The 22,464-nt window shown below is 41.4% G+C and overlaps 1 protein-coding gene across 2 annotated transcripts; it reads right to left on the bottom strand.

The window, feature by feature from the left end:
• Positions 1-412: 412 nt before the first annotated feature.
• Positions 413-17,152, bottom strand: LOC110089471 (interferon-induced protein 44-like). 2 transcript variants are annotated; one of them, XM_072997843.2, is made up of 8 exons: positions 17,016-17,152; positions 16,129-16,219; positions 13,550-13,601; positions 11,926-12,121; positions 7,081-7,233; positions 6,629-6,800; positions 6,008-6,108; positions 413-2,426 (listed from the first exon to the last, which is right to left on the bottom strand). In XM_072997843.2, the coding sequence occupies exons 2-8, from the start codon at positions 16,214-16,216 to the stop codon at positions 2,214-2,216; spliced, it is 975 nt and encodes a 324-aa protein (XP_072853944.2). In that variant the 5' UTR covers positions 16,217-16,219; positions 17,016-17,152; the 3' UTR covers positions 413-2,213. The 2 variants fall into 2 exon arrangements, with proteins under 2 accessions (XP_072853944.2, XP_072853945.2); XM_072997844.2 differs by lacking the exon at positions 13,550-13,601 and having other exon boundaries at positions 17,016-17,133.
• Positions 17,153-22,464: the final 5,312 nt, after the last annotated feature.

Raw genomic sequence — 22,464 nt, 5'->3', positions numbered from 1 at the left:
CTTGTCCTTCGTACTGGGGCGAGACAGAGGCCAAAGAGTGGAGAAGGAAGCTCCGCGAAGAAAGGGAAGCGGTAGCCCGAGAGTTAGAAAGGAAAAAACAATGGCATATAGCCGAATTGAGGACGTTGGGGGGTTACCCGGCCCCTGGGGAGTCGAAGGAGGAGATGGGTCGTCCTGGGGTGAGTGGAGCGAGGATGAAGAGACTTTACCGCTGATTGCTCTGGATGAAGATTTGGACCCTGGGTAAGGAACTGTGCCGTTGTTAACAGGACCTTGGAACCCAGAGACGAGAAACCCTTTTATAAACAGTTTGTGGACCCCGTTAAAGCCGAGCAATATGTTGCAAGAGTCTTTGAACCCCTTTTTAGGGGTGAACCCTGTTGGAGTTGATGTTGCAATAAATACTGAGCCATTTGATTTACCTCAACCGACTCGTCCTTTATTTGAAGAACAGACAGCCCCAAAGACTGAACCCTCACAATGAACCATTCTATAACGCAGATAATTCCATCAGTTTAGTGGTTTCTCTTAATGTGGTGACACCCCGAAACGTCCCCCGGTTGTTCGGCTTCCTCAGCAGAGTGCTCCTTACAGCGCATATAGTCCCACTACACGGGTGCATGCCCATTCTCCTTTTCAGGGTATCTCTCCAGAAGGAAAAGGCTCCGGCTGCGCCACCTTCCTCCAGGGACCCTTCCCGCTCAGGTAAACATAGACCATCCACTCTAGTGGGTCCAGTTCTGCCAACTGTACTTCCACACCTGTTGCTCCACAAAGATGTATAGAAATGCTCAACATTATCTCAACAGACACGTTCATATGCATATTGTCCTTCAGCAATGGGGTGCTGGTCCAAAACGCTCTTTGTCCGTCATCTTCCTCAGCGGAGCACTTCTCACAGTGCATACTGTGCCACAGCAGGGATGACGACCCCAATCTCCTTCGAGAGGTGGTCGGTTGTAGGTGGGATCTGGGCATACCACCTTCTTCCAGCGTCCATGACCCCTCAGAAAGACCACCATGGTCCATTCGGAAGTCTCTGTGACAGTTACTCCTTCCCTGTTCTGCTTGGGGTCTGGCAATAATCCCCCCACTTTTAGATTTGGGAAGTCTTTCAACAGCTCACTCGTATGCTCATACTCTTTTCACATTCCTCCTTTCCAAGACTCCCCTGGGATCCTTCCCCTGTCGCTTCCCCTCTCCTCTTATATTTTCCTCCCAGACTGGGAATTGTAGCTCCTCCTCCTTTCTCATCCCTTCCTCTACCAAACACACCCCTGTCTTAACACTTTCTCTCTTAAGCTCTGTTTTCATCTCTGTTAAGTTTTCCTTTGACTCTATAGACACAATCTCTCTTTCTGGAGGAGACGGCACACTCTCTTTTTCTGGTCCTCCTTCACACTCCCACTCTGGTATCATCAGAAAACCCTCTACCACTGGCTGTTCTCCCACCTTTTTCTTAGCCTGATCATCTTCAAGAGATATCTCTTGCACTTCCTGAGGTAATTTACTTAATGCAGTGTTGCCTTTATCCACCCGAGATGAGGGAGGGGGCGACTCACTTCCAAAATTGCCCGCTTTAATTGGTTCCTCTTCACAGTGCCTTAATATTAAAATACACAGGCCAAGATCCTAATGGTTGTATCCACCAGCTAATGAAATTAGCTTAAATCTCAACAGAGATCTGTTATAGGTATGAAGTTGGTATATCCATTTGCTAAACCAAGTCACAGCATGCAAAAGCAGAGGCCTACATAAGTCCTTACCTTGTGGGATTTAGCTATATAGATTCATGCCATTTGTGTTACATCAAAGTAAAAAAGGACTGGGGCCTTCTCTTCCTAGAACACAAAGTAATTCCCTTCACAATGCAAAAAATTACCATATCCAATATAACATAAACAACCCAAACCTCAGAGAACAAGATCAAAATCACTGAATAGCTCAGTGACACGTGACAATGTTATCTGTACAGTACTTAGAAACACAGGACATTATTTATTTATTTATTTATTTATTTATTTATTTATTTATTTATTTATTTAATATCCCACCCATCTGATCTATTCGACCACTCTCGGCGGCTAGTGAGATATTTGAACATTAAGATAGTTTTGCAGCTTTAAATATGTAAATATTAATCAGGTGCAAATAAAATCAATTTCATTACTTCTATAAGAAATCTGAAAAAACTTGGAAATGTAAGTGGCATATTAAACATTTAAAGAATCAGAATAATAATCCACCACAGGTCTTTGATCTGCAGAGATATTATCAAGGTATCGTTGGGCAAAGCGCACAATCTGCCTCACGGCCAAAAGAATAAGGATATCAACATCATCTGTGAGCTCCACCTCTGAACAGTAATCTTTTACAGGAACTATCTGACTCAGAGGCATGCCAAGTTTTCGTGATGTTGTCTCCATCTGTAGAGGAAATAAGAACATGACTGATTGTCAAAAGAACTCTCCTTTGGTTTCAGAAAAAGGTGACCATTGACGTGGACTGGATACTGCTGGCTCTGTGAAGTGACTGGAATCTTTTGTGTGTTTTCTGGATGGCTATGCTGCTCTGTTAGAAGAACTGCCTACTGCACAAACTAAATTACTGTACTGGAATACATTGTCAGTACCTTTTATAATAATACAAATGGGTGAATTTGTGCATGCATTTGTGTGTCTGCTACAGCCATAGTCTCACAATTAAATATAGACAGATGAAATTTGGCAGGAATACAGTGGTGCCTCGCTTAACAAGCGCACCGTATAACGAAGAATCCGTATAGCAATCCCTTTTTGGGGATCGCGATACGGAGCTGCCCCAATAGCCGCACTCGCTTTACGACGATTGGGGCATCCGGCGGCCATTTTGGAGCCGCCGAACAGCTGTTCGGCGGCTCCAAAATGGCCGCCGGATGACCCGAAATGGCCCCCTGTCAGTGTTTTCGCGCCCTCCCCTTGCTTACCAAGGTCGCGAAAACGCTGCGGGGGGGCATTTGGCCGCGGACAACCCGAAATAGCCCCCCACAGCGTTTTCGCGACCTTGGTAAGCAAGGGGAGGGCACGAAAACACTGACGGGGCCATTTCGGGTCATCCGGCGGCCATTTTGGAGCCGCCGAACAGCTGTTCGGCGGCTCCAAAATAGCCGCCGGACCAGCGAAAACATTGCTGGAGGGGTAAGTTTTGGCACCTATTGGAACGCATTAAACTAAGTTTAATGCGTTCCAATAGGCTTTTCCTGCCCTGTACAGCGATGTTTTCGCATAGCGAAGGTTAATCCGGAACGGATTAACCTCGCTATGTGGGGCACCGCTGTACTGAGGAATCCCCTGGAGTTGTTTCATCTGTGCATCACAATAGTTTATGACTTGATTATTTTTTTTGTTTCAATTTTTTTGATGCCTCAGATGACTACATGTACTGAGGATGTGATAAGAGCCAGTAACTATGTTCCCATCTCATTAACCTTTCAGTTCCCAGACTGGGATAACCCACCTGGTCTGGGGCAGCTTAATGTTTCTTTACTTAATGATAAGACATTTAGAAGTCAGATGATCAATAAGCTATCAGGATACCTTAATATCAGTGAAAGATCAACTAGTACCTGCATCATAGAGTGAGAAGCATGTAAAACTTTGTGAGAGGGAGAATTATTGACTGTTTCCCACGAGAAGCTTATAGCAATGAAAAGAAGTTTGAAAAATTAGATGAAATATTTCTTAAGCTAGTTTCTAACATCCCCCACACCTGATCTTTATCATGATTTGCACAATGCCAAATGTGATTCAAATAATATATTTTCAGAGATGGCAGAATGTGCTTTAACACATTCACATCAATCATTTTGGCAAGGCAGTAAGAGACCAAGTGAGATCTTAACATACCACAGTAGATCACAAAAGAGCAAAAATTACATTCCACTGATCAAAGATGAAAACAATGAAATGCATTCCATCCTTGTCAAAATAAATACAACTACCATAGAAAATTGAAGTTGGAAGGGGCCTACAAGGCCATCAAGTCCAACCCCCTGCTCAGTGCAAGAATACAATCAAAACATCTGCCAGGTGATTGGTTAAGTTTTTCTTAAATGCCTCCAGTGTTGGAGCACTCACCAACTCCCAAGGTAACTGGTTCCATCTAACAGTTAAGGAGTTATACCAACTATTCTATATGTTTTACTCAGAACAATATAATTAGGGCAGACAACTGATAAAAGCATTCTTTTCTCATCTTGGGTTACTCTACCTACATCATCTAGAGCAACAGTTTCTTTGTCTTGGGCTGGAGATGAAATAAAAGCAGTGATTAAGAATATGAATACTGATAATCCCCAGGACCAGATGGATTTCCTGTAGAGCCTTTTCTAGATCTTTTAACTCCAATATATCATCAGGTCCGTGCCTTGCATGTTATACCATGACTCTATTATAGTGGTTCCAAAGCCTGGCAATAGCCACAATGTGCAAAGTTTAAACCTATTTCATTCATGAATGTTGATGTAATATTAATGGCTATATGAACCAAGAGGCACCAAAAGGTCACTAAAACCCTAGTATATCCAGTCCAGGTTGTGTCTGTACAAGGCACTCAGGGTTCCAGTGATCTGAGAGTAATAGTAGACTTGATTAGCAAGTGACCTGATCAGGCTACAATCCTTTTTTGCCTGTTGCTAAAAAAGCTTTTGACAAAATATACCAACAGTTTATTTTTGCTGAATTTATTAACTTTGGTTTCCCCTTCTGACTTTTGAAAAAGGATTTGGATTTTTCTAGATTTCTGTTCATTCTGTACATAGAACATATCATATGGAAAGGCAGAACAGATTCAGATGAAGGAGAGAAAACTGATGGAAGAAATCTCAAGAATTTCAGAGATGAAGATGACACCTTCTTATTGGCAGGAAGCAAGTCTTCTGGCTTTTAGTAAAAGCAGAAGAAGAAAGTGCCCAAGCAGAACTGCAGTTGAATGTTAAGAGGACAAAAGCCATGACTACAGAAAAACTAAAAAACTTTAGCATTGATGATGAAGAAACTGAAATAGTTGGAGATTTTGTGTGCATAGGATCAGTCATACATCCCGTTAAATACTCTAGCCAAGAACTCAGGAGACTGGGAACAAGATTGCAGTTAGAAAAGATCATAGAGTGTAAGGATGTATAACTGGCGACCAAGATCATCCACCGTCTTGTATTTCTGATCTCATCATGTATGGATGTGAAAGCTGAACAGTTAAGAAAGCTAAGAGGGGAAAAATGGATTTTTCTGAAATGTGTTGTTTTCTGGATATCTGAGACTGCCAGAATAATGAACAAGTAAGTACTAATTCAAATCAAGTCTGGACTATCTCTTGAGAGAAGAAAAAATGATGAAACTGAGGCTCTCCTGTGTTGGGAATATTCTTAGAAGGCAGGATTCTCTGGAAAAGACAAATCTGAGTTGGATGGACTCCCTAAAGGAAGCAACAGGCTTGAGTTTACAAGAATTGACCAGGGTAGTTGAAGACAGGACATTCTGGAGATCACTCATTCAGAGGGTCACCATAGGTCAGTAGAAAGAAATATGGATTTCTTGCGGAATTCTAAATGCAGCCTTCCATTACAATAAAAACAAAGTATGTGAACTGCAGATATTCTGTTGTTTAATGTAGGAAGTCATACTACAGGGGGCCTATTGAATCAGTGGGGATTTGGTGAAGTGACTCATCTGTAAGTTCTATTGACCCAAAGGGACTCACTGCTTGCAGAGAAGCCTGTGGATGTTTACATGGAAGCAGGTGTCCAGAATAAAAGAGACTGAAGTGCTAGTACATGTGGGGAAGACTGTAACCTAAATGCTGAGCATATGTATTTCTTTCCTGCAGTAATTTAAGAACATAGCAGTGCTGAGTGTTCATTCCATGGGTGGAATGAAAAGGCCAGTACCCTGTGCGTAGCCTGACCATGTAAGAACAAGGCTGCCTGTTTAAAACAATGACATTGACATGCAGAACAATAAACAGCATTTACCTTTTCTTTAACAGCTTGGCTTTTGTACACATCTGAAACATCTTCTTTAAGAAAAGAGGAAATTTCATCCACTTTAGTAAGTAATGCAAGCTGTGGCAATTCTGGAAGCAGAAAACAAGTTATTGAAAGAACAGTATCACCAAACATGGATTTCCCAGTCTCTTGAATTCACTGTCCCGGATGTCTTATCAAGAGAATGAAAATGTTTCAAAGCAGCAAATTTTTTAAATCGTTACCCTGCTATTCTTGGAACAGAAACTAAAAGGACATTAGGGCACCCGAGGCAGCTCACAATATTAAAAGAATAAAATTAAAAACATAAGAAGCTAAACATTAAAAAAAACCTGTTCACTAAGTAAAACACAATTGAAATGCAGGTAAACATTAAAAGTTATCTTAACTTCAAAATGGCATCCCAGGATTCAATCATCATTGTAAATCATGATTGTTCCAGCTCCCAGAATCCCTTGACCAGCACTTCCTGTGCACATCAGTGTGCTTTTGGAGTACAGCTCCCAAAATCCCCAGGGCAGCATGACTACTGGAATTCCATGAGTTTTGGTCCAAAACTACAAATATGCATAATCACTCTGTGATCAAGCATTAATATGTAAAACTGACCAAGCTCAATAACTTTTTGTCGAATTTCTTTTAGCTTTCCTTCCATCTTCTCAGAGAGGATTTCAACCTTGGATCCATCAATGACAAACACAACGCAGTGAATCTGGTCCTTCAGTGATGGAGACTTAATGTAGCCGGGGGCACTTGGTTGCATAGCTGCACTTGGATTAAACTGAAAATAAAAGAGACAACAGCAATCATAGTAGGAACAACAGAACACAGCTAGAACACAACCCAATTCCTGCAAGCAACTGCTAGATACAAACCGACGTCAGAAATACCTACTCAGAAATGTCTTGCATGAAACAAATATACCAAAATTATCCTATCAAATGACAGAGAAACAGAGAGTTTATGACATTGTGTAAATATGCCTGAGTAGATGCCCAGATTCTTGAATAACTATTTCTTTATATCACATGAGCTGTGGAGTGCTAGGTGATGCGCCCTACCTGATACCCATCAGGAATGTGTCCTTTTAATATGTTGATCACATCATCCATTTTCAGGCTGGCAAATTCTCCTTCTTCTAGCCCCATGGTGTCACAGAAGATGATGGGCAATGGCTTTCCAGTGCTTCTGTTTTTCACTTCATAGGTCCTGTACTATTTTTTAAGGGCAAATAAATAAATAAAGATAGATTCCCATCCACTTGTGTGTTTTTTTAATATGTAAATAAGAGGTATCAACTACTGGTAAACAGAAAGAACCACCTTTCCATTTTTTTATAACCTGTATCACAAAATTAAGAATAGGGGCAGCCTGCTGAGACAGGCCTTAGCCTTGATATTTTACACCATTGATAAAAATCTTGTCTCCTGAGTTCTCTAACAAAATGGGATCACACTTGATTAAATAACATTGTACCACACTGGCTTCAGGAATTTCTGGGCTCTTTGCCAAGTCTGTTTCCTTAGCAACAGTGCAGCCGTTAGAACATTCAGCTGCCTCAGAAGACTGAAGGCAAAATACATTTTTTGGTTGACTAAAATTCTTTTCCTTTTCAGATTCACATTGGGCCCAAAAATGTCCTGATTCACCACTGAATATAAGACAAGTAACATTGTTTACTTGTCTTATATTCAGTATAAAGGGATTTATTAATTTTTCCCTCAGAACTATTTGCTTTCAGGGGACTATGTTCTGGGGATCAGGGTTTTGCTTTAAAATGGCTTCCCTTAGCTTGAATCTGACTGAAGTAATTTCCACTAGATTGGGATGTTCTCCTACTGTTGTCCCATCTTTTTCTGTCAATTTTTACCACAGAGAATGAGGATCTCTGATCCCACTAATAGAATCAGAGTATTCATACGCTTGTAGCACATTTTTAGGATCCTTCTCCTTGACAAGATAACATAACTCCCCTTGTAAAATTGAATAAAATTGTTCTAGTCCAAACACATTTTTATTTGGTCTAAGGAAATTACATTCTCTTGCTCCAACCATTTATTAAGAAACTGGGTTAACCTTGCTCAAAGCTGGGCAAAAGTTTCCTCAGGTTTCTTTGAAATTGATTTAAATTTCCTCCTGAGATGCTCTGAATTAATACCAAATCTGTAATACACATCTTTCAATAAGCCTCAAAATCTCTAGCTTGCTCCAGAGGCATTTGTGAATATATTTCATATAACACCCCACTTGTGATATTAAAATCATCATCCTCTCATCATCTTTACCCTCAAAGTCCCAACAAGCTCTCTCAAATGAAATCAGGAAAGATTCAGGACAATCCCCCTTCTGATATTGAGGAAATTTCTTTAGGTCAATTTTTGAGAGATTTCCCACACTGGAATTTTATTATTATTATTATTATTATTATTATTATTATTATTATTATTATTATTATTATTATTATTATTATTATTATTATTATTATTATTATTATTATTATTATTATTATTATTATTATTATTATTATTATTATTATCAGCTAATTTCAATTTCTTCATCTCTATTTGGAATTGCATTTCTCTTTTATCTTTGCCTGTTTTCTTGCTCAAATTCCCTTTGCCTTTCAAGTTCTCTGATCTTTTCTTTTTCCAATTCTAATTGGTTTTTCATACCTAGCTCTTTCAGTTTAAATTCTTGTTCTAGCTTCCATTTTTCAAAATCTTGAGAGCTTTGGATATTTTCTCCATCTGAGGCAATTAATAGTGAGCCCTCAGTTTCTTCACTTTGAATTTGAGGGTTCCCATTTTCCTCAGAACCTTGGAGCTCATCTTGTGCCTCCATAACTAACTTTTTACTTCATTTGGGCAGCATAAACAATACAATTTCTTATTAACCTGGACTGTTTTTTCCCTCACAAAAGCCAAACGTATAAGCCCCTTTTCTCTCTTTCAATGGCTTTCCTTGTAACTAGGTTGCGCTTTTGCAAGCAGCTTGCCTCAGCCACTCCCAAGCTCACAACCCTTGCCACAATATTTCCTTGTCTGGGCGATGCTTGTCTCCAGACACAACTTCTGCTTAGCTGTTATTACCACCTCAGAACTACTTTGACCTAGGCTTCTATTCCATCCACCACTTCTCTTTACCCCAGAGCTCTGGATTTTGAGCTAGCTACCAGGTCTTCTAAATCCTGTGGTAAAATGGTTTCTCTTGAGTAGGTATTTCCTTATCTTAGCATTCCCCAGATCTGGGTTAGGAAGCCCCAAAACAAAGTCTTCACCAAGACTGTAACAGGTAACCACTTCTTACCACAGATCCTAACCCCTTCTAGCTAGTAATACCTTTAAACTCAAGCAAATTCAATTTTACACTGGATTATTTAATATCTCAGTGCTGTGCCACCAATTTATCATGATCCCATGTGGCCCCTGATTGTTTCACCAAACTAAGAGCTCATGCTACATATCTTTCTGCTGCCACCAGTTGATTACATCAACTTTGTTTATTATTAATAGTAGAAGTCCAGGCGATGTGTCATTTTTAAAAGAACTAAATGGAAATTGTTTATTTTACAGATGTTCCCAGCACCAATTTGTCCAAGCAATGTTGTTAACTTTTAACAAACATCATCCTTCATCCACTCTCAATGAACCACTCCCTCGCCCAAACTCCAAAACTCTCTAAACTCTCAATCTCCCTGACTAAAAACTCCCCCTCCTGCTGCTGAGTCTCTTATATCTCATGACTCAGCCCCTCCATCACTGCCATTGGTCTATGCAGATATCACATCAATATTCATGACCTGGGCGGATGCCACAGTAGCACAACCACATAAATAAATCAGAGCTTTTTTGAAGAATTGAAGTTTATCATCTTTATTAATTCCTTTAGTGTGCTAGGGTAGGGCTACTGATTAGTTTAAATAAGGAAGTGGACCTTTTGGCAAACCTACAAGAACCAAAACTCTGACTGAGAACCATTGGAAACTTCATCAAAAAATGAAAATTAAGAAGTGCCTGAACAGATCTTGGTGGTTTTTTTTTTTTTTTTTTGGAGGAGGAGCTTCGTCTTGGTGAAGCTAGCAGCTCTTGGGAATAGCTCCCGGGAAAAGCTAGAACCACTTCGGTCTGGGACCCTCCCCAGAAACGGGGGAACCAAGGAAGAGTCAGGAGAGACCCTTCTGCAGCAGTTGGTGAGCCACAGAAGTTAGAAGATTGGGCAGCAACTCGATTTTTCTTTCTTCTGGAAATTCACATCAGCACAGACGAAGACGGGCGCCATTTTTGGCAACTAGCCAAAGACAGCTCCGTTCGCTGAGAATAAGAAAACAGAAGCACGGCAAAAGTATACATCAAAGTAAGTGGAAGCCCTTGTTCTATGAAAAACCTCATTAAATGAAAAACAAGTGATTGTGTGCAAATTTATGACCAAATGAGATAAGGAGCGGCATTCCTAGCATACCAGCTTTTACCCAAGCTGAAGGTCGAGTCATTTCTAAAGGAACAGCCAGGCAGAAATAGCTCGTGTCTCCATTAAAGGAGGAAAAATAACTCTTGAAGAATCAACTGACAGGCTTTGAAAAAATAAACTCTGTTGCAAGCTGTTCACTTTGGACCCTTTTCCTCTTTGGATATATATTTTTAGACTGTGTGGGACTCTGCTTTCCGTGGATAATATATTTGCCGGGACCCTGATTGCTGGACCTCCCTTTTCGGGGAAGGAGAAGGAAGCCTCTGGAAGAAAAAGGGAGAAGAACGGACTGTGAGCTGTGAACTGGGGGCTATGTGGTTTGAACTGAACTGGGATCTTGACAAATGACATTCTAATAATAGAGTCTTGCCAGGTGAAGGTTAAAACAAACTTGGAGAAGAGAAAAGAAGGGAAAAGAAGAAGCAACCGGTCTGAAAGTTATCGGCGACGTGGAAAAGGACTAGACTACAAAGACACTTGAGAGATTCATGTTTTAGATTCCATCTTTTACTTGAATGTACCTGCTATCTTATTGTTAATATTGTATAGTTGCAAGGTGAAATATTAGAAATATTGGATGTGTATTGGGGTAAAGGGGAGAGGGAATTTTAAGTGAAAATAGTGGAAACAGAAAATGGAACCTCCCCCTGAGAAAATTACAGATCGGTGGCTAGACTGGAAAACCTCTTTTCAGATGTCACTGTTGCAAAAATTCATGCAGGTAAACTATTATATTGACCAGATGGAAGACGTGATTGGAGGCTCTAGGGGAGGGAAGGTAGCGGAGGTTAAATTACACCAAAAAGAGATCTCAGAACCAGCTGTATTGATGAAGATATCAGATAATATACAAGGGATGGAGGGCCGCCCAGTAAGCGATGTAGCGATAGCAGATGAGGTTGAAAAGCAAACTTTGAATGATATTGTTCCCCCTTTTAAAATATGGAAGAAAAAAGAATCGCAGAAACAAAACAAGCACAGGGAGGAAAGGGGAGGGGAGAGCAGAATTTATATTATTTTGGGTCTGTTGAGTGTATTCTCAAGAAAAAAGGAGGGTGAAAGAGGGGATATATTTCACAATTGGCCTTGGTGTTCTGATGCTGTGGGAATAACATAGATTTAAGCTGTATTACACGTATAAATTGAAAGCTAAAGAGGTTAATACATAGACAAAATAGTCAAAAGAAGAAGAAGAAAAAGAAGAAGAAAGATGAACCTTTAGTCGAACATGAATAGATTAGATGTTTATATACTTGATATGAAAGATTGAATGATTATACATTTGATGTTTTCTTATTCTCAAAACCCTCTTTCCATCCCCCCCCACTGCCCTTTGCCTTTTGTATTCCTTCCCCATTACCCAATAGTTTTGAAAATAAAATAAAAATAAAATAAAAAAAAACAGATCTTGGTTTTTGATTTTGCAACATAACACTAACCTTCCTTGTCACACTTTTGTCATCTGCTCCTGTCGCTGCAAGATGAAGCACGTGGCCCTGGAAAACAGAATCTACTGAGTTGAAAAAGCTGGACTTCCCAGCACTAATTTGCCCAATGAACAGAACCCGGATTTTTGGCACAGATTTTAAGGGAGGCTTATATCCTGCGATCTCATCCATCAGTTGTTTTCTTCCTCTGTTGAGAAAGTGAAACACACCAGTTTAGCAAAATACACCAGTATCAATCACATCGTCTTAGACAGCTCTAAAGTGGACATTTTTTACAAAAAATAAAGTGCTTGGACAAAAAGCTCTGAAGCATAAGGAGGAAGATGGTGTAAATGACCAGATTGTGTGGCTGAGAACCCCCATCGACCTTTTACATAGGTGAAGTGAATTTAACCTTTTAAATGAGCGTCCTACTAAATGTCATCCTTAGTAACCACAGCAGGCATCATCTTCACTAAGGTCCTGCATGATATTTAGCATTATGCAGAGAAATGTGGGTCTCACTTGGCTTTTTTCCATCCTTTTTGAGCATGCAGGAATCTCCACCCCAAGCTGTTCTTCTAATATGGGTCTTACGCTATGGCACTCTTCTTGATGAAGACTGCAGGATCCCATGGGGTTTATGCCCTGCTTCAACTTGTTGAGAACTCACTACACCCAATGGGCACATGCCACACACTTCTAATGTGTTGTTTACATGACCTTGTGCTAATTGCACAAAAAAAGGGTGGGTGGTTAGGCGAGTGTAGTTGGCTCCACCCACTGTGACCCTTCCCTGTGCCCATCAGCCCCACTAAAAGGCACCATCCCTCGCTGGACAAAGCACGTGCGGGGGGGATGACACATGGGAAGCATTATGTTTCTTAATTGCCTCGGATAAAGGCTACATGATGTCCAAAGTATCAGACCTTCTCCACACACACATGTCACTTGCCCTCTAATACTCTGTCTGTCTCTGTCCCCTAAAACCTCCCAATGAAAACATACACAGAGAGTGGATGGATGGATGGATGGATGGATGGATGGATGGATGGATGGATGGATGGATGGATGGATGGATGGATGGATGGATGGATGGATGGATGGATGGATGGATGGATGGATGGATGGATGGATGGATGGATGGATGGATGGATGGATGGATGGATGGATGGATGTTTTCTAGGGCTTTAAATAGCCAGTAATGCCCATCATGGAGAGTCACTGGTAAGGTGCAGGCATTCTCTTCCCACACACTCACATATTTCATGAAGGCCCAAAGGGATCTTCCCCCACATAAGAAAGACAGAATGGCACAAAGGCTCCCAGGTAACCAATTACATCCCCAGGGGGTGCTGTTGGACATTTCAAGCTGCCTCAAAATTCAGAGAAATTTTGGAAAAAATGAGGGAAGGTACTGTGTGGGCTCTGGGCATGCAACCCATGGGCCAACTTTTGCTTCTCCCTGGCATATTTCAACCTTCTTCTAACTGGCGCTCTCCCAGGGTAAGAGACTACAGTGATCCTGCCATCCCTGAGCCAGCATTTGCTTTCTATTTTCAGAATTGAATGCCCTTCATACCTATGGTTAATACACATGAAATGTAACATAGGCATGGCCTAATCGTAAACCTACCCAGATGACAGATCAAATGACCTCCATGGTTTTTTCAGCATACAGTCAGCACCTAAGGGGGAAAAATATTTGGGTGGGGAATAATCCTGAAATTATATTTTATAAAATACAGTGGTGCCTGAACTTGCGAACGTTCCAACATATAACCATTGCTAACAATTGGTGGCGAAGAGGCTGCTTCTTTGTAGCTCTTTCGCCCCAGCAGTTAAAGAGTGTGCGATCGGAGGACGATTCAGACTGCCTGGTAAGGTAAGGTGTTACTTTCTGCTTTTCAAAAACTGTTCTGGGTGAATTTTGCAGCGTGGTTTTGGACTGGGTGGTGGGATTATGTTTCTATGCTGTGTTGGGCCTTGCAGGGTTTGTTTGATTTTTTTGGTTTTTTTCTCTCATTTCCAATGGGTCTTGCGGGGTTTGCTTTTTGGCTTTTCCCCCCATTTCCGATGGGTCTTGCAGGGTTTGTTTGCTTTCTGCTTTGCTTTTTTTTTTTTTTTTTTGCATTTCTGATGGGACTTGCAGGGGGTTTTTTTCGCTTTCTGCTTTGCTATTTTTGCATTGCTGAAGGGTCTTGCATGGTTTGTTTGCTTTTCTTCCCCCGCCCTTCAGCCGTAACGTATTAATCATGTTTCCAGTGGGTCTTGTAGTGGTTTTTTGTTTTGTTTTTTGGTAATTTCTTTCTTTGGCCATAACGGATTGTGTTTCAATGCATTCCTATGGGAAATGGTGCTTTGACTTACGATCATTTTGACTTATGACCGGAGTTCTGGAACCAATTAAGTTTATAAGTTGAGGCACCAGTGTACTTGTTTTCTTTTTAGTGTTCTTTTTTTAACTATTTCAAAACACACCTATAATACAGGCTTCAAAGCATTAAATATGAGCCCTTTGTACTTTGAAACAAACATGTACCTAACAAGGTCCATGGCACAGCAATCATATATGCTACGTATTTTTAAAAGCATCATAGAACAGTTGGGGGCAATCTCAGAAGAAGACGAAGCAGGGGAGGGGGAGGGGAGGAAGACGGGGAGGAGGACATGCCATTGAGCAACACACAGAAATATTGAACCTTCACTGTGAAAAGATGTTGTCACCCCAACAAATTGAAGAACAAAACACCCACTTAAAACCCATCTAAGACTAATTATTTATAGATTGATTACAATACACCTGGAAATCCTCTTCTCAAAATATCCACAGTGGTTTTAAAAATCTTAAATTTTGAGGGATATCTTTTTTCTTTCTTTCTTTTAACTTTTTGCAGCAAAACACAAAGGGAAACTCCTGAGGTAACTTAAATATTAAAGAAATCACAAGATCTTCCATTTACAGAAGGAGGGGAAGTTCTCAACAGGCACACCCTCCCAGGCATGTTGAGGACTTTGGACTACTTTCTCAGCATGCAGAATAGCTCAGAGGTATGGGACACAGGAGGAGCACTGTGTTCAAGTCTGTAAAAGACTGGGTAGGGCGACGAGAGATGCAGCCGTGGGGTGAAAGACATAGTGCTGCTGTGTCTCCCTTGTTCCTGGGAGGAACAAGTTGCATTACCTCCAAGTTCTCTGACAGAACTGCGGAGAGCAGATTAACACTCCATATAACCATGAAAACAAGAAAAGCAGAGGAAGAGAGTCACTTACAGGTGGAGCCCCAACAGGGCACTTCTGTGCAACTTTTGATTTTGCTTTTAAAACACACACCATTATGTTGTTTCACATATCTGGAGATATTGGCATACTCTTATCAGTTTCAGAAATCTCAGCCCACTTCATAGTTGGTGTTGATGCATAAAACCGAGGGCTAAAAAGAATGCCACCTTAGAAACAGTAACACCTGTGAAATATAGTTTCTTGAAATACAGGGTAACTAACCGTGTTAACTATTCATTTCTGTTATTACAGTGGTGCCTCGCTTAACGATTACCTCGTTAAATGATGAATCTGCTTGATGCGGTTTTTGCTATCACTTTTGCAATTGCAAAACGATATTTTAATGGGGAAAATTTGCTTAACAATGATCGGTTCCCTGCTTCGGGAACCGATTTTTCACTTAACGATGGTTTTAAAACAGCTGATGGGTGGCTCTCAAAATGGCCACCCATTGTGCAAAATGGCTCCTGTTTTTAGGATGGATTTTTCGCTTTACCAGCACATGAAAATGGCCGCCCTATGGAGGATCTTCCCTGCATGATTAGGTATATAGCACATTGGAACACATTGAGCTGGGTTTCAATGCATTTCAATGGGCTTTTTTATTTTGCTTGACGAGGATTTCCCTCTACAGCGATTTTGCTGGAACGGATTATCCTCGTCAAGCGAGGCACCACTGTATTTGATCTCTGTGTGAATACAATGTAGGGGGAGAATGCCAGTCACACTCTCCTCTGAAGAGAGGATGGGAGACAGAGATTGAAAGCAAAAGAGATCCTTCCCTTTCAGCTTGTTTTTTCGTCTGCTTGCAAGAGGAAGGTGCACCTGCTGCTCTCCTCGCTTTTCTGGTCATCCTTTCCGATCAGGAGGTTTGGGTAGAAATGGTGCCCCTTTTTTTTTGCATAACAGCTCTTGATCCTCTGTTTCACTCACCTTTGCTGGTCTCTTCTTCTGAAGGTGGGCTTTCTTTTCTGAGGTGCCTTCTTCTGTTGTCTCTTATATGTCTAAACATTGCAAGCATTGCCTACCGAAGAAATTGCAGTCGGATAAATACACAGTACTTGATGCTACATGCCTTTGATATTTGGTTTTTAAATATTTATTTAAAATTCAAATAATTGTTTTCTTTTCTTGGCAAAATTAGAAACTTCTAATAGAGATTCAATTACAAATAATGAGCCAACACATAATAAATGAATAAAGTAGATATAATGTTTATTTTTAAAATAATATTCCAGATTAAGTTGCATTATTTCTGCAGATGTTTAACTGAAAAAAGAGTAATTGTCAAAACTGGGTTCTGCTCATAAATACATAATAACAACAATAACTACCATAATTACAATGGTGATAACAAAAATACTAGTAATATGCTCTCATCAAGAGCCCTTCACAAGGAAATGAAAGGCTGTCAAGCTGAGCTACTGGAGGGGTAGAGGGGAGGAGAAAGGGGAAGGGGAGGGAGGGAGGAACAGACATCAGGGAAAGGGTTTTATTGATATCTGATCAGGCTGTGAGGGACCCTTTCCTGGGGGAACAGGGGCTCCTCCCCTCACACCTCAATCCACCAGCCCCTTCCCAAAAAGGTCAGCCTGGACAGTATTTCCAAGTTGCATTGCCTCCAAGTAACTTTCAAAACCTACTTTAAAATGTACAACAATAAAGAAAACTTATTCTATTTAGTGTATGCCCTTTACCCGGGGGGGGGGGCTGTCAAGCTGAGCTCCTACTTGCTGAGAAAGGGCATTAACAAGTCCCCACCCAATTTTAGAATGAGGATGTGAAAGGAAAATTTAATAAGTAACACTCTTTGCTCTTACTGTGGTTGTTCCTTTCTTTTAAAGGCTGTGGCTTTGTTTCTATTCAATGCTGGCCTGTGCTGCTGTTTCTATAATCCCTCACAGGTCTCCGAATGAGCCTACCTTTATAGGCATGGGGGAAACCAAAAGTGAAAATGAAAAGCTTCCTCTTGATATACACTTTCTGTACAAACAAGTAGGAGTGAACAAAAAGCTTTTCTAGAATCCACACTTATCTGCCTTGCAATGGCTGCCTCCCACAGCCACTCCCGCAAGGGCACCCAGGATTCCAGATACCTTCAACAGCTGGAACCAAGACTTCTACCCTCTCTCCTATCACAGCTGTTTTTCTCTAATAAACACAAGTTTTCTGATGTTCTCAGAAAGACGTGTGGGTATGATTTCTTTATGAAAAGGGCAGGAGTGCACAGATAATTCTTCCATGTGTCCAGCTCAGAAGTTAATACTGCTTCTGTACCACTGTTTGCTTACTCTCCAACACGTCTCTGTTTTCTGCTCTCAGAGGAGAAGCAGAGTTCTTTCTCCCATGGAGAGGAGAAGTTTGTCCCCTGCAGGTGCCCAAGTTCTGTCCTGACTGCACAGAGGCCAATTTTGCTTTGGTGTGCTCCTTGGGGATGAAGAGCTTTTCGTCTCAGTGACTAGTGACACAAGGGAATGTTGTTGCCCTCACTACTGCCCTGTGGTATAGTGATAAACTTGGAAATGTGGATGCTCCCCTCAAAAGGCAGCCCTGCCCAAAAGAAAAGTCCCAAAATGCAGGCAGCTGCACTGGTGTACATCAACAAAGCATGGGTAGGTCTTTTGTAAAATTAATGGCTCTTATTTGCCCTTTCAACTCCAAAATGCACTCATCTACTTCACATTAAAACCGGGATTGTTCCTGAGAATTTTTTTTTCTCTCTTCCACTGCTGTGAGGATTGTAACCAAATTCAGAGGGAAAAGGATTTTTTTAAATAATAATTTTTTTATTTTCCTTATAAGGGTAGGATAAGGTAAGGGACAACTGGGATGGGGGGTACCCTCGGAGGGGGTGGATTTGAACGGATATATTACAGATCAATATTTTTCATAGTAGTTCTGTACATTCTCTTCTAGTAATAGTTCCACATATCAGAAAGATATATAAACAGTGAGTGAGAGGGAAAAATTAAATTCAAACAGATATATTGTTCTTCTAATCATTGATTATGTAGCTGAGAGTCTTTATCCATTCTCATACATTTTCCTTTTATTTCTTATTTCCTAAGGCATATGTTTCAATGTCTTCAGATTCAGAGGGAAGAGGATTGACTGGGAAAGGAGAGGTAGGTGATGTCTCCATCCCTTCCTCTCAGAAAGGCCTGGGACTTCGACCCTACAAGTCCTGACTCCACTACACCATTGCATCTGCCATGACAGAGGGGCTCATTGTTGGAAAATGACCACCTGGAGGCCAACCTGTAATGAAGTGAAAACGTTTTGCCAAACAAAGTTGTAGGAAATCCTTTCCTCCTTTCTATATGACCGTTGCATTACTCTGATGTCATTTGAGGGGAGGCTAGCATTTGAAAAACAAGTCACTGGCTGAAGAACATAAATATGTTCCAATTTTCTTACAATAAATTGCGAACTTGATCAACATTTTAAAATAAATTTTCAAATAATTAATAAACTACAGAATTTATTGGTGTTAATTAAATAAATAAATAATGTTAGAGTAAATGTAGAAGGAAAGCATTATGATTACCTATTGTATTTAACAACAAATTATAATGTAGTTCTGAAACTAAACATCTGCCGTTAGCTTATATAGTACAAAAGCATTTTTCCAGGTCCTCTATGTTCTCTTATCCTTAACAAAGCATATAAGGATTTTGACATTGCTTGCCTCAGTTAGTTCTTCATTACAGCCTTTGATGACATCAACTGAACAATTTATCTCAAGCCAAGTCTATTGTAGTGGCCCATATGAAGAATTAGCATATCTTATTTTTTAAAAAAATGTTACATCAATGGTATTTTACAGACTTTTCCTGAGTTGTGGAAGACAGTTTTGAAGGAACATCTGCTTAATTATTTCTTATCAGCAGGTTTTAACGTTTCTAGCCAGATGTCTTGGTATCTTTACCTTGGGAAATATTTCAACTTTCTATTTTTATATTGTCTATTTAAGCAAACACTGGTTTTACTAGGCACAGTACATCTGCCAAGATACTTATGCTGTCACCTAGGGTTCCATTCAGGTAATAGCAGTGAGTTGGACAGAGTATTTTAAAAAAAACACTAGTTTTACTGGTTCATGAATGATCTGGCCATTTTTCATTAACCACAGCTTCTGGACACTTTTCAGAAGCAGCCCAACATTAGAGGGCACCACATCACACAAATCGGAATATAAGATGTAAATCAACACACACACCACTTGTCTAGTAACATAATTCGTGTGCCCTTATAGACTAATCTAAATATTCATGTACTAGGTGTGCAGTTCTTTTAATTAGATACAAGTCTTTCACAGTAGCCTCATTCCATTGTTCTGAAGCCTGCAAGCATCTACGCAAGAAGAAAGTAGCCCACCATCTCCCTCCTTGCATTGTTATTGCGAGCAATTATGTGTCTGAAGAGGAGGGTCCTGCTCATATATAGATTTCACGCAGGAACAAGAATCAAGCTCTTCCAGCGCTCTTGCCCATATGTAAAATCTAACATGGAAGCAGGAATCTCTCCAGATTCACCATTGCTGAAATGACTGCAACATGCAAGGGGAGCAGGGGTCTAGGATAGATTGTCTTCATAAACAGAGTTGGGAAAATTCACTAATTTGAACTTCAACTGCTGGGTAGCGATGACCCATAGGGTCTGCAGTTCTAAGATTATCATCATCATTAACTCCTAAAATCCCCCTTGCATTGTAGACATTGACCATCTCAGCAGAGGAATTCAGGGAGTAACAGTCCAAAAAGATAGTATTTCAAAGCTGTGTTTATAATATTAGCAGAAACTGCAAAATGGCACTAACATGATTATAGAAAGACATTGTCACCAAGGACAGTCAGTTTGGACAACTTTGGTCCCTGTGACTGGAGGCCTTAGTGGGAGTGCCGTCGCTCTCGAAGAGAACCCTTCACACACAAACATCCCCACCTCCGTCCCCAACGCATCGGGAAGAGAAAGGCGTGGAGACCCCAGATTGGGAGCAAGAGGTCGCCGAACCCCTTACCTTAAATAAGGGGGTAGATACGGGAGATTTGGAAGCGACTATGAAAGGGTTAACCCTTACCCCGGAACCCGGGGAATCTTTGGCGGGAAGACGGAGGGAGGAGATTGAGGCAGCGGCGGGAGATATAAGAGGGAAGCCGGCGGAGATACCAGGGGGATGGGAGTGGATCTGGATGGAGGATCCCTGGACCCACAAGTGGGAGCAGGTCCGTGTCCCCCATGAAGAGGCTGAGAAACGCCATCAGCTTGGGCTAAAGCCTTGTCCTTCATACTGGGGCGAGACAGAGGCCAAAGAGTGGAGAAGGAAGCTCCGCGAAGAAAGGGAAGCGGTAGCCCGAGAGTTAGAAAGGAAAAAAAATGGCATATAGCCGAATTGAGGACATTGAGGGGTTACCCGGCCCCTGGGGAGTCGAAGGAGGAGATGGGTCGTCCTGGGGTGAGTGGAGCGAGGATGAAGAGACTTTACCGCTGATTTCTCTGGATGAAGATTTGGACCCTGGGCAAGGAACTGTGCCGTTGTTAACAGGACCTTGGAACCGAGAGACGACAAACCCTTTTATAAACAGTTTATGGACCCCGTTAAAGCCGAGCAATATGTTGCAAGAGTCTTTGAACCCCTTTGTAGGGGTGAACCCTGTTGGAGTTGATGTTGCAATAAATACTGAGCCATTTGATTTACCTCAACCGACTCGTCCTTTATTTGAAGAACAGACAGCCCCAAAGACTGAACCCTCACAATGAACTATTCTATAATGCAGATAATTCCATCAGTTCAGTGGTTTCTCTTAACGTGGTGACACCCCGAAACGTCCCCCGGCTGTTCGGCTTCCTCAGCAGAGTGCTCCTTACAGCGCATATAGTCCCACTACACGGGTGCATGCCCATTCTCCTTTTCAGGGTATCTCTCCAGAAGGAAAAGGCTCCGGCTGCGCCACCTTCCTCCAGGGACCCTTCCCCCTCAGGTAAACATAGACCGTCCACTCTAGTGGGTCCAGTTCCGCCAACTGTACTTCCACACCTGTTGCTCCACAAAGATGTATAGAAATGCTCAACATTATCTCAACAGACACGTTCATATGCATATTGTCCTTCAGCAATGGGGTGCTGGTCCAAAACGCTCTTTGTCCGTCATCTTCCTCAGCGGAGCACTTCTCACGGTGCACACTGTGCCACAGCAGGGATAACGACCCCAATCTCCTTCGAGAGGTGGTCGGTTGTAGGTGGGATCTGGGCATACTACCTTCTTCCAGTGTCCATGACCCCTCGGAAAGACCACCATGGTCCATTCGGAAGTCTCTGTGACAGTTATCTTTCCCTGTTCTGCTTGGGGTCTGGCAATAATCCCCCCACTTTTAGATTTGGGAAGTCTCTCAACAGCTCACTCGTATGCTCATACTCTTTTCACATTCCTCCTTTCCAAGACTCCCCTGGGATCCTTCCCCTGTCGCTTCCCCTCTCCTCTTATATTTTCCTCCCAGACTGGGAATTGTAGCTCCTCCTCCTTTCTCATCCCTTCCTCTACCAAACACACCTCTGTCTTAACACTTTCTCTCTTAAGCTCTGTTTTCATCTCTGTTAAGTTTTCCTTTGACTCTATAGGCACAATCTCTCTTTCTGGAGGAGATGGCACACTCTCTTTTTCTGGTCCTCCTTCACACTCCCACTCTGGTATCATCAGAAAACCCTCTACCACTGGCTGTTCTCCCACCTTTTTCTTAGCCTGATCATCTTCAAGAGATATCTCTTGCACTTCCTGAGGTAATTTACTTAATGCAGTGTTTCCTTTATCCACCCGAGATGAGGGAGGGGGCGACTCACTTCCAAAATTGCCCGCTTTAATTGGTTCCTCTTCACAGTGCCTTAATATTAAAATACACAGGCCAAGATCCTAATGGTTGTATCCACCAGCTAATGAAATTAGCTTAAATCTCAACAGAGATCTGTTATTGGTATGAAGTTGGCATATCTATTTGCTAAACCAAGTCACAGCATGCAAAAGCAGAGGCCTACATAAGTCCTTACCTTGTGGGATTTAGCTATACAGATTCATGCCATTTGTGTTACATCAAGGTAAAAAAGGACTGGGGCCTTCTCTTCCTAGAACACAAAGTAATTCCCTTCAAAATGCAAAAAATTACCATATCCAATATAACATAAACAACCCAAACCTCAGAGAACAAGATTAAAATCATTGAATAGCTCAGTGACACGTGACAATGTTATCTGTACAGTACTTAGAAACACAGGACA

The sequence above is a fragment of the Pogona vitticeps genome, chromosome 4, assembly GCF_051106095.1.
Source record: "Pogona vitticeps strain Pit_001003342236 chromosome 4, PviZW2.1, whole genome shotgun sequence".
In the NCBI taxonomy this organism is placed as follows: Eukaryota; Metazoa; Chordata; class Lepidosauria; order Squamata; family Agamidae; genus Pogona; species Pogona vitticeps.
Note: the sequence above shows the minus strand (reverse complement) of the source record. Positions and strands in the feature narration are given on the sequence as shown.

What these genes read in the sequence shown, in the direction of transcription:
- LOC110089471 (XM_072997843.2), bottom strand. Translation starts at nt 16,216, where the DNA reads ATGCTTGCAATGTTTAGACATATAAGAGACAACAGAAGAAGGCACCTC. An exon ending in TCATTTGATCTGTCATCTGG is followed by an intron (nt 12,122 to 13,549) that starts GTAGGTTTACGA and finishes CTTTCTCAACAG; the next exon opens with AGGAAGAAAACAACTGATGG. An exon ending in ACAAAAGTGTGACAAGGAAG is followed by an intron (nt 7,234 to 11,925) that starts GTTAGTGTTATG and finishes CTTAAAAAATAG; the next exon opens with TACAGGACCTATGAAGTGAA.